Here is a 17,476-nt window from a genome sequence, read left to right on the forward strand (position 1 = left end):
GGCTTGCCTGGAAGTTCTGTAACATTCTGCTTAAACAGTCTGCTTGTGCTACAGCTACCTGTGTGTTTTTTAATGGTCTAGCAATACGCTCTTTGCTAAGAGTAATAAAAATATCATGCATTTCTGTGTTGTAGCACATGACCTCCGAATACTTCATTTCATTACCCTTCTGTGGGAAAATCTGCCTCTTCCATTGCAAAGGAAAATGGTCACGAGTAGAGGTAAAATAAATCATTTAACTTTATTTTTTTAAACTTATTATAAAATATTTCAGACAAACATACAAGGTTTTTAAAAAATGGAATAAGTCCCCACATGCTCATCACTGGTTTAAGAAATAAAACATGACTCATATGGTTGAGGGTCCCTGCTTGCATCTCCTTTCTTCTGCCACCAACCCCTAAGAGAACTACTAATATGCATATAATGACATATAGTAAAGGAATAAATAGATAAATGAATATACGTAAAAGTGCCCCATAGGCTTTCCAAGGAGCGGCTGGTGGATTTGAACTGCTGACCTTTTGGTTAGCAGCTGTAGCTCTTAACCACTTTGCCACCAGGGCTCCATGGGGCAGTAGGAAGTGGCTTTTTTTTTTTTTTGCTATATATGACTTCCGTGCCTAGACTGACGCAGTCCATCTTGACGGTCCCTGCCTTGAAGACACCACCGTTCTTTTGGTGGCATTTAATGCAGTTGTAGGTTTAAAACCCTCTTACAAATGACCGATTTCGATGGGGCTGTATTTGGCCAGTGTAATCACATTCAGTGATGGCAGATATCACAGTGACTCATTAAGGGAAGTTATGGACACTTAAACGTACACCTAGAGTCTTGTATTGTGATGTTGTCATCATGGATGTGAATCATTTTATTACAGGTAGGTAATTACTGCTCTGACTCAGTGTGTCAGTTTCCCATTTTCAGACTGTTAATTTGGACTTATTTTACCTCCGTATAACTTTCTGAGTTTCGTTTCTTTCAATTAAGACAAGCGATGAAATTATCATTAGGTTTTCTAATGAAGCTATAGCATACCAAAATGCAGTATCTATCTACAGGTAAAATCTGTCTCTAAATTACCTCTGTTCTTTATCTCCTCATTGCTAATAGTTTTTTCTCACATTTTAATATTTTGAAGAACAAGCTTTATCTTCTAATCAGGAATATGTAAAAACGTGTTAATTTTTTACTAATAGTATTCTAGAGTTAAGGAAATAGTACTGCTATATTTATGAGTTTTATTTATTATTGTTATTAGTTTACTGATTATTACTGATTAAGTGAATTAACAACTAGATGTTGAAATCAGTTCTACTCTTAAAAGAATATCTTTCCAGTAAACAAATCTATCTTAAAATTAGGGAAACCTTAACGCTAATAGTCTTTGTTACTTTTTATATGCAATTTAGAGTTGTACAAAATGTAATTGCACAGAAGTGTTTGGTCTTTTGGAGATGCTAATAAATTAGCCAGCGCTTGTCTTGTTTCAGATTACAAACGTTCACAGTAGCCGGGCTCTCGATGTTCAGTTCCTGGACTCTGGTACCGTAACATCTGTGAAGGTGTCAGAGCTCCGGGAAATCCCACCGCGGTTCCTCCAAGAAATGATTGCCATACCACCGCAGGTACTTAATGGCACAAGGCTAGGTTAGCAGATCTGCTGGGAGAGATTTGGATGCATCTGTAATCGTTTTGTGAAATGCCCCCGGAGTTTTGTTCTCATTAGTGATTGAAATCCTAGTTTTTAAGAAAATCAGAAACTGTCTAAATGCGGTTGTTTACTGGTTTTCAGAAGTGGAAGTTGGCTGATGTATAGTAAGACAGCCAAGAGTACAGAATATTGTTTGATAAATGTTTGTTTTCAAGCAGTTACACTATGTTTTAGCTAGAGGTTCTGTTTTAATAATTAGATGACAATACTGATTCCTACACAGTTCCAATGTATTGTATGTAAATATTTACTTCCAGAGTTCTTATTTCAATTAGGTAACCATCCCTTTGGAAATCTGTTTTTATTTAATCATTTTCTTTTATGATTCTATCCCCACAGATAAAAGATAGTAAAAAAAAATTCAGTATGCCTGCAATACTAATTGCAGATTTAGTGGGCTCGACAGCACTGGGTTTTTTTTTTCTCTGATTTTAGTAACTTTGAATTATTTTGAGTCAATCAGAATTGTAAGACCTGCTTCCCATGTTTAGGAGAAGTAGATTTTGTACAGAAATTAATACCTTTTTAAAAAAATAAAATTGCTTATTATTCTTTAGTTTCAAGAGGCCCCCTGGCTTATATTTGCCAGAAGGCATTTTATGCCATTAAAAGTCAGTGAGAAAAAAAGTAGTTGATCATAATTACCGTGGCTTTTATAATTTCTCTCACTCCATTTAAGCTCGCCGTTTCAAACAATGACTGTCACAGAACAGCTGTTTAACTTGTGCTCAAGCACATTTTTAAAGTCATCCTTACTTCGTTGTTGATCAGCCACAACACTGAGAATGGATAGACCCTTAAGTGCTATTGTTGTTGTCAGTTGCTGTTGAGTTGTCTCTGACTCGTGGTGACCCCATGTGTCACTCAGACTGAATTACACCGTTGGCCTTTGTGTCCCCTTGTTAGAACACCTACCCAGGCCAGCCGTGCCTAGAAAGGGCTCTCTGGGCCGGGGAGGAAGAAGGGACCTTTTCCACTGCTTCGGACTGCCTGAAATTCACCGAATAGTACCTTCCTTGTGCTACGGCATAAAAAGCCATTAAGAAATTATTAATCTTATCTAGATTTGTTACTTGATAGATGCGAGGACTCTTGGGGAACCCTAACGGCCAGCTAGCCCAGTCCTCTGGCTGACAACCTCCCTGCCAAGAGGTCTAAGTCAGAAGTATCAAAGTGATGGGCCGTAGACTCAAACTGACTCATAGGTATTGGTTTTTGGTTCTCACAGTGTTTTAAAAATGTGAATTAGTTGCCAAAATTTAAAAATCAGAAAACTTCACACCAAAATTCCTACTTCTAGCTTCTCTTGACAAATTAGAAGATGTGATCTTATGTAGTACTCTTCCAATGGGCAAAGACCGCTCCACAGGAGCTTTGGAAATGGCTGTCTACAGGGCCTATACACTCCAGTGTGCTGGCCCCATCTGGCCCACCTCACTCCGTCCATTACCTTCCTGGCCTCTGAGGTATTGTCTGCCTGGCCCCTGCAGGTATTAGTGGGCTCTCTCTTTTCTAAGTGACCTCTTTCGCACCGAGAAAGGTGCCATATCCAGGGATCATAGTGGAGACCTGGAGCCCCTGAAGGAGGAGAGTTCACAGAGGGAGTTCACAGAAGGGGCTCAGAGGGGAAAGGAGGAATCCTGGAAGTAGATTTTATCTCCTTCACAAAATTGCCTCCATCAATTATAAAGGCTAACGTGAGGGTGAGGGGAGTCCCTGAGGTCATCTTTCAGTCTCTGCTCTCGCCATTCCACCAAGAGCTTGTGCAGTGATGGTTGGATGGGAGAAAATCGGGTTTTTGGGTATCTGTGGATTTTAGTTTTTCTTACCTTTCTTGGAGCGCTGGTGGCACAGTGGTTAAAGCAGTAGACTGCTAACTGAAAGGTTGGCAGTTTGAACCCACCAGCCACTCCTTGGGAGAAAGATTTGGCGGTCAGCTTCCCTAAAGATTTACAGCCTTGGAAACCCTATGGAGCAGTTCTGCCCTGTCTTATAAGGTCACAGTGAGTCAGAATCAGTTCGACAGTCATGGGTTTTTTGGTTTACCTTTCTTAATTCATTACAGCCTCCTTCCAAATGTGAGCATGATGCCTGATACCCACAGGGTGCTCAGGAAATGCTGATTAAGCCTCCAACAAGATTTTTACAGCAGGAGTCAAGTGTGATCCAAATGACATTTCATTGTTTTGAGTTTGGCTTAGAGGGGAGACCCAGAACTCAGCTCAGCCCTGTCACTTTGCAACTCTGTGATCTTACATCAGTTAGTCTGAGTCTGTTTCACCATCCATAAAATGGGATTAGAACACCGTCTTGCAAAAGTGTTGTAGGGCAAGAAGTACATGAAGTACCTGGTACAAGTCCTAGTTCATAATAGTATGAACTATGTGAAGTAAAGATAATAGCAGTAATATAAATAGGGCCAGGAACACAGCAGATGCTCAAATCTGAGGGCTGTGATTGTTGTTATTAGCTACTTCTCTTGTTTGTTCTCTGTCTTGGCAACATCCAACTTGGAAAAAAAAATAATGTTGACATCACTCATAAGTACTTATTTTAAGATGGTATGTTTTTGCCTTCCATTATGTTTTCTTTTCAGGCTATAAAGTGCTGTTTAGCAGATCTTCCACAGTCTATTGGCATGTGGACACCAGATGCTGTGCTTTGGCTAAGAGACTCTGTTTTGAATTGCTCGGACTGTAGCATAAAGGTTAGTTATCTTACTGATTCTGATACATGTAGAACGGGAGCTGGCAGCCAGAAGGGCTCATTTGGTTTTTGTGAAAGAATTTTTTCCTGTTATAAACTGAGGCTTTCACATCTGACACGTTTTTATAGTCAAGAGATTGGATAGATGTATAGTTATATTTCATGGCTTAATTGTTTTTTATTTAAGAAGTTATCTTGTTTCTCCAGTATTATTTTTAATCCCTTTATATGTGTATTTTTTTTTCCATTATTAAAAGGAAGCAGAAATGTCTTCTACTCCTGTCTGTACAGAGGGGTCACATATCTCCTGATAAATATTTTTAAAAATTATTTAAATAACCCCTCTGTTTTGTTTTTTTTTTTCTAAAGTAGAATGGATTGTAAACTAGTGAGTTTCTGATCTTGGCTTTTGCTTGTTTTTTTTTTAAGTTTATTTAAACTGCTTTACTTATTTTGCTGGATTCTGTTTCTTTTTCTGCATTTCTGCATCTTCATTTCAAAGACGTTCATATTTTCAAGAATAGAATGTAACAAGCTCTTTGGTCTGTTGTTAACAGATGCAAATGGTGTTACCACTTTATATAAGCTTTTAACAATGAGATATCCTTGAGAAGGATCTTCCTGAGGATCTTTAAATTATTCAAGTTCACATTGATTTTCCTGTCTTCATTCTCTTCTAGAGTTTATAATGTATAATTACACACTTAATTATATGTACCATTTTATATTATTGTTCCATTGTCCTATGATAATATTGTTTTCTCACCTACTTTTTAAGCTCCTAAAGCCAGGGTATTGGGTTCTAAATAAAAATACTTCTTAACTGGTTGATTTTTTAAATCGTACTCCTGTATCATAAATATCAAAATTAACGGCCAGTATTTCAAAAGATGTGTTGCATTGGGCAAATCTGCTGCAAAAGACCTCTTTAAAGTGTTGAAAAGCAAAGATGTCACCTTGAAGACTAAGGTGCGCCTGATCTAGGCCATGGTATTTTCAATTCCTCATATGCATGTGAAAGCTGGCCAGTGAATACGGTGGACCAAAGAAGAATCGATGCCTTTGAATTATGGTGTTGGTGAAGAATATTGAATATACTATGGACTGCCAAAAGAACAAACAAATCTGTCTTGGAAGAAGTATAGCCTGAATGCTCCTTAGAAGCAAGGATGGCAGGGACTACATCTCACATACTTTCGAGGGATCAGTCCTTGGAGAAGGATTTCATACTTGGTAAGGTAGAGGGTCAGTGAAAGAGAGGAAGACCTTCGATGAGATGGATTGACACAGTGGCTGCAACAGTGGGCTCAAGCATAACAATGATTGTGAGGATGGCACAGGACTGGGCAGCACTTTCTTCTGTTGTGCATAGGGCCGCTATGAGTTCGAACCGACTTGACGGCATCTAACAACAACAACAGTATTTCATTGCCAATTCGAAGGATAAGTTTGAATAGATTCATCTTACTGGGAAGAAATGAAGTAAATGATTGCGGATGGGTTGCCTTGCTGGTGTCTCCCCCTCTTCATGCCTGTGTTCCTGCCTTTCACTTCTAGCCCTATATGATAAAAGATGTGGCTAGAAGTGTCTCACTTTTGACATTCCTAAGATAAACCAGAAGAGCTGATGAGAAGAATTAAGTCACCTAACCCCTTGGGACACAGCAGTTCTAAAGTGCAATCCTAATTGCCCGTATCTTCCTTTATTCAATGTATGGTCTTCTCATACAAACACTCACCCCTCTGTAGAAACAGCAGAGGTAGCTAGGTAGTCAAAAGGTCTCCTGGGTAAAGGGGGCAGAGCTGTAAAGGAGCTCTCTTTCTCTTTTTTCTCCCCAGGCCTCTCTTCCCCTGTGAAATTGGGAAGGGGAGGTGTGGGGTGAGGAGAGATACTAGGACTAAACAGGGAAATTGGACCAGAGGTCCCAACCGTGTGGTGGATGTCAAGGCTTTTTACTTTCCTTCCCAGTCTGTGGGCACACCAGCCTTAAACAGAACTGTTGACACACATTCTGCCATTACTATGATTATTTTTCATTGTTGAGGTTGGGTGATAAGCACATAGGTGTTCATTATACTCTTCTTTTACCGTGAGGTTTAAAATGTCATCAGTGTTTTTTTTAATCCTGATACATAGAATCATTTTCTCAGTGATAATGGCCTCTAACAAGAGACAGTTACTAGGTATTCTCAGAGTTTTAAAGGTTAGTACTTGTTTCATTTCTGTAAGGTTGCTGCTGTTTTCTAGACTACTTTGACTTAAAAACTTATTCATTGCCTAAAGCTATGGTTGATAATTCATCTTACCTTAAATGAATTTTAGGCTTTCTTCAAATTACTGTATTTTAATAGTGAAGATTTATATGTAAGATTAATTTTATAACTTGGATTTCTTAAATTGTTTTTGTTTTCCAAAGGTTACAAAAGTGGATGAAATCAAAGGGATTACACATATTTATTTATTTACCCCTAAGAATTTCCCTGATCCTCACCGCAGTATTAATCGCCAGATTACGAACGCAGACTTGTGGAAGCATCAGAAGGATGTGTTTCTGAGTGCCATATCCAGTGGAGCGGGCTCTCCCAACAGCAAAAATGGCAACACCCCTATGTCAGGCAGTACTGGAGAGGGTTTCAGAAAGAGCCTCAGTGATACCGTCAAAAAGTCCGTGGTAGACCAGCCCAGCCCTTCCTCCGAGGAAGAACTGCCACCTCCTGTCCAGTTGTCGAAACCAGGGGAACACATGGATGTGTACGTGCCTGTGGCCTGTCACCCAGGCTACTTTGTCATCCAGCCTTGGCAAGAAATACATAAGTTGGAAGTTCTGATGGAGGAGATGATTCTATATTACAGTGTGTCTGAAGAACGCCACGTAGCCCTGGAAAAAGACCAAGTGTATGCTGCCAAAGTGGAAAATAAGTAGGTCCTCGGAGAAAGCATTTTATTCTACTCCTAAGAAAAATGTGTAGAATGATGATACCAAGAGTCCTTAATCCTCGCAGGGGGACTTTGAACTATACACATGGGAATTTTGAATGTGAAACTGACCAATGAATTGTCCAGTTTTCTTAATTTTTAAAATTGTCATTTATCTAAAAATCTAGTAATTACCCTGTGAAAACCTAATTTTACCTAAACTGAAGTTTTAAATTTTTTCTACTTCTCTATTAGAAAATATTAGAAAAATATTTTTATTCAGAAAATAATCAGGCTTTTAAAAATTTTTAATGACTTTGTTTTAAAAATAAGATGTTTATTGTAGAAAATAGAAAGTACAGAAAAGTATAAGAAAGAAAATTAAAATCAGCAGTCAGACATAACTTGTTAAATGTATTTCAGTTTTTTCTGTGCATATTTATATAATTGGGATATAATTATTATATATAATTTTGTACCTGCTTTTTTCACGTAATGTTATACTGTGAACATTTTTCCAGCGATAAAATTTCTTCATAAGCATTTTTAATGCCTGACTAATATTCCATCATATGGAGAAATCATAACTTACATATCATTCTCTCTTGTTCTTTAGGGTTTTTTCCCCACATTTTTCACTATTATAAATAATGTTGAACATAAATATTTGCACCTCTGATTATTTAATTATGGGATAGATTCCAAGGAGAGAAAGTACTTGTTTAAGGTTACACAATTCATGATACATGTTGTCAGTTGCCTCCCTGAGCACTTGTGTTACCATTTATAAGGTGCAACAATGCATATGTCACTGCCCTTTGGCCTCTGGACAGGGAGGACCGTATTCCTTACATCTGTTTAGCACATGAGCCTGTTTTTCATTTTTTCACTTTTGGATCCCCCGCCTCTGCTCCCTAGAGCCCCTCTCAGTGTGTGGTGTTTCCATCCCAGGGAAGCCAAGCCCTCAGCAATCCGCTCTACACTCAGGCCACGAAAACTCAAAAGATGGCACAACTTTCCCCATCCTGTCCTTTTTGCCAGCTTTCTTAGGGGAAATGAACAGGCTTATTTCGTTGATGCTGAACACAAAGAATTGTCCCTCTCTGTGCTCTCCCCCCCGCCCCACATACACTGTCTCTCCCTCTCTCTCTTTCTCCTTCTCTCCCTCCTTCCCTCTCTCCATCCCTCCTTCCTTCCCTCCCTCCCTCCTTTCCTTCTTCCCTCCCTCTCTCCCTCCCTCCCTTTCTCTCCCTCTCTCTCCCTCCCTTCTTCCCTCCCTCTCTCCCTCCCAATCTCAGTTTAAAGGGTAAAACTGCTTATTTGTATATAAAATGTTTTAATTCTTGCTTCAGATAGCAAACAGGCACTTAAAAATTTTGTCAGTTTCATGGGAGAAAATATCTAACTTTTAACTCTGAAATATGGAAAGTATAGTATAACTTTCTCATTTTGCAAAACATTCAACTTGTATGTTGTAAGCGTCTCATTAAAAAAAATTTTTTTTTTTTTGCTATGTCATGTTATTTACAACCTTAGGCATAGTTTTAATTCAATATGGGAACATTATTTGTATTAAATTTGCCTCAATCAGAGCTATTTGTAGGATAATTTAATCAGTTAAAACCAAACTAAAGTTAACTTTATTATCTGGGGGCAGATAAATGAGATTAATCCAGCAGGGCCTGGGGAAGTCCTACCTGGAGGAAGGGGGGAGAAGTTATGTTTGGAAAGAAAACCCATAAACTAGAGGCCTGGAGTCTGGAGCTTCAGACTCCTGCTCCACCCTCCATGGACTTGAACAGCTCCGCCCCAGTTAATTTGTACCCGGATAATCGAGGGATGTCTTATATACTAAGAATGGTTTGTTCTTTTTTTCTTTTTTTAAAGTTCATGAGCTGAATCAATATAAGTGTTTAGAGCTTCTGTCTTGCTTAAGACTCAGGAGTATTTCCTAAACTTTACATAAACCTTGTCCCCCAGTATGATAAATTAAGATTTAGGAATTTCAGATGCATTTTTTATTACAGTGGTTTCCAGCCCTATCTTAGCATAAGACTAACCTGGAAAACCTACTACAAATACAGATTCCCAGTCTTCACCTGGACATCCTGAGGCCGGATCTCTGGGTAGAGCCCTGGAAACTGTTTTTAACACTCACCAGGTGATTCACAGGCAGCTTTCCACTGAAATTATAATTAAGTCAAAACTAAAGACTTTATTTAAGCTATTATTTTTGAAAGTTGAAAGCAACATTGAAGTACAACACATAAGTCCTCTGATGGCTGTCTCCTCGTTGATCTGTGCCTCTTATGTATGGACTAAAAGCACAGACTACCATCGTTTTGCCCTGTACAGTTTAATGGTGACGCTATCAGTGGAAACCAAAGGTTTTCATCTCCTTTCGCACTTACACAAATTAGCAACTTGCACCAAACTGGCATTTTCACATAGGAAAATTTCTCTTCAGTTTGGTCTGAAGTTCTTATTTGCACAGCTTATCTTCATTTTAATACTAATAATAATAGCTCCCATTTGCCAAGTGCCTGTTACATGCCAAGTAATGTGCTAGGCACTTTTCTACATTATTTCTGCGGGTAAATTAATATTAAATATTACACACAAGGTACCTGAGGCACAGAGAGGTTAAATAAAGAGCCTAGGGTGACACAGCTGAAAAATGGCTCAGGTGGGACTCTTGACCCGAAAAGCTCATATACTTTTTATGTGCCTTGCTGTGTCTTTGGAAACCCTGGTTGCATAGTGGTTAAGAGCTACAGCTGCTAACCAAATGGTTGGCAGTTTGAATCCACCAGGTGCGCCTTGGAAACTGTATGGGGCAGTTCTACTCAGTCCTACAGGGTCGCTATGAGTCGGCATCTACTCGACGGCAGTGGGTTTGTTGCTGTATCTTCATAGCTAATTGCTTGCTGCACCTGTGGCATATCTGAAGGTTTCTGGAGTTCCCCAGAAGCCCCCAATCACATACAACTTTTAAAGTTAGCCTCTTGGTAGATTTCTCACTGGGTTCACCCTACAGCAGCTGTGCGAGTTTCCTGTACCCGTTCTCTGCTAGGTGTGCGCTGGCTGCAGAATTGGTCCAGTCTGGGCAACCTTCACCCAATGACGTGTTGCAGTAAGAGGCCTGCTGTTTAGTATGGCGCTGGGCTTGGGGCTGATAAACCTGTTTCAAGGTAGCTGGGCCTGCCACTGTGGTAGAGCTGGACTCCCACCATTCAGGAGCAGACACTGCCTCCATAGCCACATTGCTTTCAGACAGTGTGAACAATCTTCTTGCCTTAGTGTGATAACATTCTTTAACAATGTAATCAAGGCTGTAGGACTTTAAAATAGCCCTTCATATCTTACCTTTGAAGTCTAGGCTTTTCTTATTTTGATGATGTTGATGTAGGCCCCGAGGGGAAAATTATATTCGTGTGAATTTCTTTGTGGTATCTTGAGCTCTGGATCTGAAATCATGCTCCTTTCTCTCCCCCTACTCACCTTTCCCCCATATTCCTCTACCCTTTCCACGTTCTTTATTTTAGGTGGTGGGTTAGATTTTGCACTTTGTTTTATTTTGCTTTCTGACATCCTTGGCATAATTAAAATGGTCAACTTTGCGTTCACAACCTTTTGTAATCTCTCCCCAGTCTGCTTTCCCAGTCTGGCTTTCTCTTCCATTCCTCCATACATTCTGCCTTTCAGGTGTCCCGGAGTGTTTGCTGGGTTCTAAAACGCCAAGCCTTTCCAGTCTTATGTGCTTTTTTTCTCGTGTAGTTCTTCAGTCTGGCCTGGTCCTGTTTGCCCACCTCTTTCCATCTTCCAACATGAGCCATGTGCCAAACACGTAGCCATTTTCTGTCTCCCAGGTCAAGTCTCCTGGCTTTGTCCTGATTGTCTTCAATGACATGTTTCATTCTCTTTACTGTGTGTTTGGTAGTTTATGTGTCAGACTCCTTCACTAGCTCCATGAGACCCATGAAAGTCTATTGAGTGAACAAATCCCATCAAATGAACCAGCGGCAAAGGAGAGAGTAGTAACCTTTGAAAAAAAGAAGTAGCAATCTCATTAAAAACTTCTCTAACAGTATAGTTTTATGTTTTGATAATCATCATTCGCATTAACTATTCTTTTTATCATAAAATGTCACTTAGCCTTAAGGCAGGTATTAACTTTGTGTGTTTTGTTTTCCTTTTTAATTCAATACACATCTAGGTGGCACAGAGTGCTTTTAAAAGGAGTCTTGACCAATGGACTGGTATCCGTTTATGAGCTGGACTACGGCAAGCACGAATTAGTCAACATAAGAAAAGTACAGCCCCTAGTGGACATATTCCGAAAGCTGCCCTTCCAAGCAGTCACAGCTCAGCTCGCAGGTAATTTCTGTGGAGTCTGAACTCACGCTGTCATGCTGTCCTGGATGCTAAGCCAGTGCTGAACCATTGATCTGTTAAGAATTCTTCCCTCCCCCACCACAGAAATCATCCTGACCATAATGGAAATTTTATTTCCATTTTATAACACAGCATTAAATCTCAAATGAAACTTGTATCTGTAGGTAAATGTTTACAGAAGTGACTCCATTCAGAGTAGATAAACTACAAGCTGGACTGTTGGAAGATTGTTTAGCAATTAACACAAGTAGTTTTCCAGCATAACAGATCTGAGAAAGGCTTGTCTGACCCCTCTCTTGTACTCCCTGTCTTTCTCTCAGGAGTGAAGTGCAGCCAGTGGTCTGAGGAGGCTTCGATGGTATTTCGAAATCACGTGGAGAAGAAACCTCTGGTGGCACTGGTGCAGACGGTTATTGAAAACACTAACCCTTGGGACCGGAAAGTCGTGGTCTATTTAGTGGACACATCGCTGCCAGACACTGATATCTGGATTCACGACTTCATGTCAGAGTATCTGGTAGAGCTTTCAAAAGTTAATTAAGCGCTGCTTCTGAGAGCTTAACAACTAATTCAGATTTTTTTAGCAATAACGAAATGTAGTAGGCTTAAAAAAAATCTTATCTCCGCTGTATGGCTCTGACGCTTGTTTGTGGGGGATTGAAGAGAATATGCTTATGTTTAATGAAAGATATTTAATAACAAGTTTTGTTTTAACAGAGTTGGCTTTTCAAAGAAAATTGCTCTTGAATTATTACTGTAATATTAGAATAAAAATGTTTATCAGTGTAAAAACTGGCTCCCTCGTAATTTCTAGGCATTATGATCTTAAAATGAAAAGTTTCCCTTTCTAGTCGTGTTGTCTTTCCTTGCAATTCTGGGTTCTTCTCTAGTTAGATTTAGAATTTTATGACTTAGGAGGCCCCTGGTAATCAGTTGGAACCTGGGTGGCAAAAGCAATTTGCTATAGGCTGCTTGCTAACCTAAAGGCTGGTGGTTGGAAACCACCTGGCAGCTCCACCAACGAAAGACTTGGAGATCTGTTTCCATAAAGATTAAAAAAAATTTTTTTTTTTTTTTTAAAGATTACAGCCAAGAAAATCCTGTGGAGCACAGTTCTGCCTTGTATGTAACAAATGGGGTCGCCATGAGTCAGATTGACTCAGTGGCAACAGGTTTGGATTTTGGGGGGATGGATGTATCTCTGGAAGATGTAATAAGTCAATCTTCCAGAGATACACCCATCCCCCAATTTTAGAGAGGGAGACGAGTCCCAGAGAGACGCAGTTTGTCTTAAGGCCACTCTGGACTAAGCTAGGACTAGCTGCCAGGCCTCTAGCCTCCTAGTCCTGGACGCTTTTCCGAGCTTCACGCAGCCCCTTAGCTCATCCATCTCCGAGAAGGTGTCCTGCCTTCCTGCGCGCACCACTGCCCAGGGTCCTTAGCTTCTGTTTGAAAGGCCCCTCTCAGGGCAGTTCCCATAGAGAAATCAAGTACATACCTGGCCAGCTGTCACTTGCTGTTACCTCTGACCTTGCTTTCTTCCTCAGACCTGTGATGGGCTTTAAGCAGACATTTGATAATCACTGTTTTGGAATAATAGATGCTTTCTCAGCATCATACCTCCACCTTAAATAACCCTACCCTGGGGTGGCGGTGTGTCCCAAATCAGGTGGTCACCAAACCATGTGAAGACTATCCACATCAGTGTTGTAGTGGGGCTGGTTGGAGGAGCCGCCCAGGCAAGCCAGCATGCCCCTCATCAGCCTTTCTTTCCCCAAAGCTTGAGTGGCTTCCCATTGCCCAGAGAGTATAAACTATCTATAAGAAAAACAAGCAATACATTTGAACTAACACTTCATAAAAGAAGAAAAGGTGCTCAACCCATTAGGACACAGGGAAATGCAAATTCAAACCGAAATGAGACAGATGTGCCAGAATAACTAAAATGTTGTAGTTTTTCTTAATTCCAAGTATTGTTGAGAATGTGAAACTGCTGTGTAAATCGGTACCATGAGTTTGGAAGAATTCAGCATTATGTCTACTAAAGTTGAAGCTAGGCATACTCTGTGAGCCAGCACTTCCAACAGAAATGTGTGCATTCGTACACAAGTATCCTGGGTAAGAATGCTCACAGCAGCACTACCTGTAATAGCTAAAACCTGGAAACAACCGAAAGGGCTATTAAATAGTAAAACGGACTAAGTGAAAGTTTACAAAGCAAGCAAGTCAGTCTCTCACACAAAAACTTTTATACGCCTTGCTACATACTCCCAATTGCTCTCCCCCAAATGAAAGAGCCCACTCCCTCCCTTCACTCTCTCTTTTCGTGTCCATTTTGCCAGCTTCTAACCCCCTCTACCCTCTAATCTCCCCTCCAGGCAGGAGATGCCAACATAGACTCAAGCGTCCACCTGATCCAAGAAGCTCACTCCTCACCAGCATCCCTCTCCAACCCATTGCCCAGGCCAATCCATGTCTGAGGAGTTGGCTTCTAGAATGGTTCCTGTCCTGGGCCAACAGAAGGTCTGGGGGCCATGACCACCGGGGTCCTTCTAGTCTCAGTCAGACCATTAAGTCTGGTCTTATGAGAATTTGGGGTCTGCATCCCACTGCTCTCCTGCTCCCTCAGGGGCTCTCTCTGTTGTGTTCCCTGTCAGGGCAGTCATCGGTTGTAGCCGGGCACCATCTAGTTCTTCTGCTCTCAGGCTGATGTAGTCTCTGGTATAAAACAGACTTTTGAAAACTCGTGCTATACTCATACAGTGGAAAACTCTACAGTATAATCAGTGTGAACAAACCACAGCCGCAGGAAGCACGGATTAATGTCACAACAAAGTTGAGCAAATGATGAACTACAGAGGAAATAGGAAAGCAAGGACGTGATTACCATAAAAATCAAGAATGTGATCATCTCTGGGAAGGAGTTATGACTGGGAAGGGCATGAGAAGGCTTCTGGGCTACTGGCAGCATTGTTTCTTGACCAGAGTGTTCACGTTATACAATGTCACAAAACTGCACGATGAAGATGTATGCACTTTTCTGTATAGTTGTATTGCACAACAAAAAAATATAAAATTAATCTGAAATAGCAAATCATTGCCTTATTAAAATACATGGCACATACTCCTTGAAAAGAGCATTCTCTTACAGCTGGAATACATTTTAGTGGAAAACTTTTTTTTTTTCCAAAATGAGTATTTCTCAATAGTCATCTATATACCAAGATTAAAAATAGTTGATTTTACTAGGGTCAATTTACTTCACCATAAAAGAGACTTTTCCTTATGTCCATACAAATTCCTTTGTATGATAGGTTTTTTATTCAAAACAAAATTTCTGTTTCAGTGTGATTTGTTCTGGAAAACATACTAGCCTTCTAGAAACTGGAATTTACTTATTTGGTGGTGGTTATTTTAAGTTGCAATTTTGCACACTATTCTCTCAGGATGGAGAGCAGCATTCCACTCTGTTGGAACTATATATGTTAACAAAATGATTTTTATACCAGCTTCAGTCATACCAGACGTAGCTGGGCTGCTGGTAAAATGGGAAGAGTCGTCGCTTCAATCCAATGAAGTCAAACTGGAGCAGTCTCTCTTTTTTTTTTTTAATTTTGTTGTTGAGAATATACACAGCAAAACATACCAATTCAACAGTTTCTACATGTACCATTGATTACATTCTTTTCAGTTGCCCAAACATCCCCACCCTCCTTTAGAGTTGTTCCTCCTCCATTAACATGACTTCACTGCCCCCTAAGGTTCCTATCTGAAAGGAGGCCCGGTGGCAAAGTCATTAAAGCGCTCGCTGCTAACCAAGAGGTCTTGGTTCAGCCTCTGGGAGGAAAGATGTGGCAGTCTGTTTCTGTAAAGACTTACAAGCCTTACAGACCTATGGGGCAATTCAACTCTTTCCCATAGGGTTGTTATGAGTTGGGATAGACTCCACGGCAGTGCGTTTAGTTTTGGCAAGTTTCCTAGTTAATCTTTTGAGTTGCTGTTGTCAGTTTAATTCCATATAGATAGTTCTTAAAAGAGCACAATGTTCAAGGCAGACATTTTTTACTAGTTACACTATTGTTTGGTTTTAAAAAGATTTCAGAGGATACTTTTAGTTTAAGGTTTAAAGATAACCTCAAAGCAATAGTTTCAGGGGTTCATCCAACCTTCATGGTTCCAGGAAGCCTGGAATCCATGAGAATTCAGAATTCTGCTCTGCATTTTCCTCCTTTTGATCGGGATTCTTCCATGGAATCTTTGATCAAAATTTTTCCTACATCCCTTTAAAACTTTTTTTTATTGAGCTTTAAGTCAAATTTTACAATTCAAGTTATTGTTATGTGACCCTAATTGCTCTTCCTATAATGTGACAGCACACTCCTCCTTTCCACCCTGTATTTCCTGTCTCCATTCAACCAGCTCCTGTCCCTTTCTGCCTTCTCATCTGGCCTCTGGACAGAAGCTGCCCATTTAGTCTCATGTATCTACTTGAGCTAAGAAACACACTCTTCAGGATTATCATTTTAGGTGTTATAGTCCAGTCTAATCTTTGAAGAGATCGCTTTGCGAATGGTTTTAGTTTTGGGCTAACAGAGAATCCGGGGGCCATGTCTTCTGGGGTCCTTCCAGTCTCAGGCCATTAAGTCTGACCTTTTTACTAGAATTTGAGCTCTGCACCCCACTTTTCTCCTGCTCAGTCAGGTACTTTCTGTTTCATTCCCTATTGGGGGGGGCGGTCATTGGTGGTAGCCGGGCACCATCTAGTTCTTCTGTTCTCAGGCCGATTCATCCATGACTTTTAAGGGCCTCCCAATTCTTAAAATCTAGAGTCCACAGGAATGAATCTGCTAACCTTTTCCCAGATAACAACCAGTCACTTAAACAAACTCTTCCTGGAACACGTCAGGAAACCGAGACTCATAGAGGGGGAGACCAGCACCCATTTTGCAGCGGAGCCAGGTTTCCCCGCGGCCCCCCAGAGGATGTCGCTCCCCAGGCAGGAACGGTGCAGCCTCGAGGCCCCCAGTGGAGGGGGAGGGGAAGGAGGAGAAAACGGCGGGCGGGGCGGGGCGCGGTGACAGCGGAGCCGGGCCCGCCCCTGGCTCCCACCCCCGGAGTCCACAGCGCCCGCCCGCCGCGGCCGCCCAGGAGCCTGTCCAGCCCGTGCTCCGCTCGCCAGCCGCCCGCCCGAGCGCCGCTGTGCCGCCCGCGCCCGTCCGTGGTCCTCCGTGTCCGCCTAGCGGCAGCCCGCGCCCGCCCCCGCTCCCGTGGCTCTACCACCGGGTAAGCCCCCCACTCTGCCTGGGGTCCCCCTCGCGCTCGTGGGGCTCCCTGCCCCCGCGCCGGGGCCCCAGCCATATCTGGGCAAAATATTCAGCTGTCGCCGCCGCCGCCAAGAGGGACTGAGCGTGGCTCCCTCTATAAATAGCCGCCGCGGCCGCTGCCGCCGCCTCAGGTTGCCTCCGGGGCTGGGGAGCCTGGGTTTCGGAGTCCGGAGCCTGGTGCTCGGGTCCCCACCGCCCTGGGCGCGTGGCCTTAGCCAGAGTACCCTCCGCTTCAGGCCTCCGCGACCTGTCTGTAAACGAGAGAAGGACGTGGGGGCTGTGGGGGAGCAGCGCCGAGGGCCCGGGTAGTGGCGGAGCGGGGCGCCCCCGCCGCCCTCCGGGCTCCAGCGCGGCCGGGCTGTGCGCCTGCGGGCCACTCTGCTGCGCACAGGTGCCCGCCGAGCCCCGGACGCGGACGC

At 41.9% G+C, this 17,476-nt stretch overlaps 3 protein-coding genes across 4 annotated transcripts in view; 2 read left to right on the top strand and 1 right to left on the bottom strand.

The window, feature by feature from the left end:
- The window catches only part of TDRD7 (tudor domain containing 7), a 65,249-nt gene extending 52,736 nt beyond the window's left edge, over positions 1 to 12,513 (top strand). Inside the window, exons 12-17 of the mRNA XM_049896803.1 lie at positions 135 to 221; positions 1,495 to 1,629; positions 4,312 to 4,422; positions 6,839 to 7,341; positions 11,555 to 11,715; positions 12,054 to 12,513. Coding sequence (XP_049752760.1) covers positions 135 to 221; positions 1,495 to 1,629; positions 4,312 to 4,422; positions 6,839 to 7,341; positions 11,555 to 11,715; positions 12,054 to 12,274 — 1,218 coding nt within the window. The 3' untranslated portion in view covers positions 12,275 to 12,513. The remainder of the gene's footprint in view (positions 1 to 134; positions 222 to 1,494; positions 1,630 to 4,311; positions 4,423 to 6,838; positions 7,342 to 11,554; positions 11,716 to 12,053) is intronic.
- The window catches only part of XPA (XPA, DNA damage recognition and repair factor), a 556,316-nt gene that overhangs the window by 364,933 nt on the left and 173,907 nt on the right, over positions 1 to 17,476 (bottom strand). The window lies entirely within an intron of this gene.
- TMOD1 (tropomodulin 1) overlaps positions 16,838 to 17,476 on the top strand; it is an 85,005-nt gene continuing 84,366 nt past the window's right edge. The window contains exon 1 of one of the 2 annotated variants that reach the window (XM_049896809.1): positions 16,838 to 17,016. The gene's annotated coding sequence lies outside the window, so the exon portion shown is untranslated. The remainder of the gene's footprint in view (positions 17,017 to 17,476) is intronic. The other variant, XM_049896811.1, reaches the window with a different exon arrangement.

This window comes from Elephas maximus, chromosome 9 (assembly GCF_024166365.1).
Source record: "Elephas maximus indicus isolate mEleMax1 chromosome 9, mEleMax1 primary haplotype, whole genome shotgun sequence".
NCBI lineage: Eukaryota > Metazoa > Chordata > Mammalia > Proboscidea > Elephantidae > Elephas > Elephas maximus.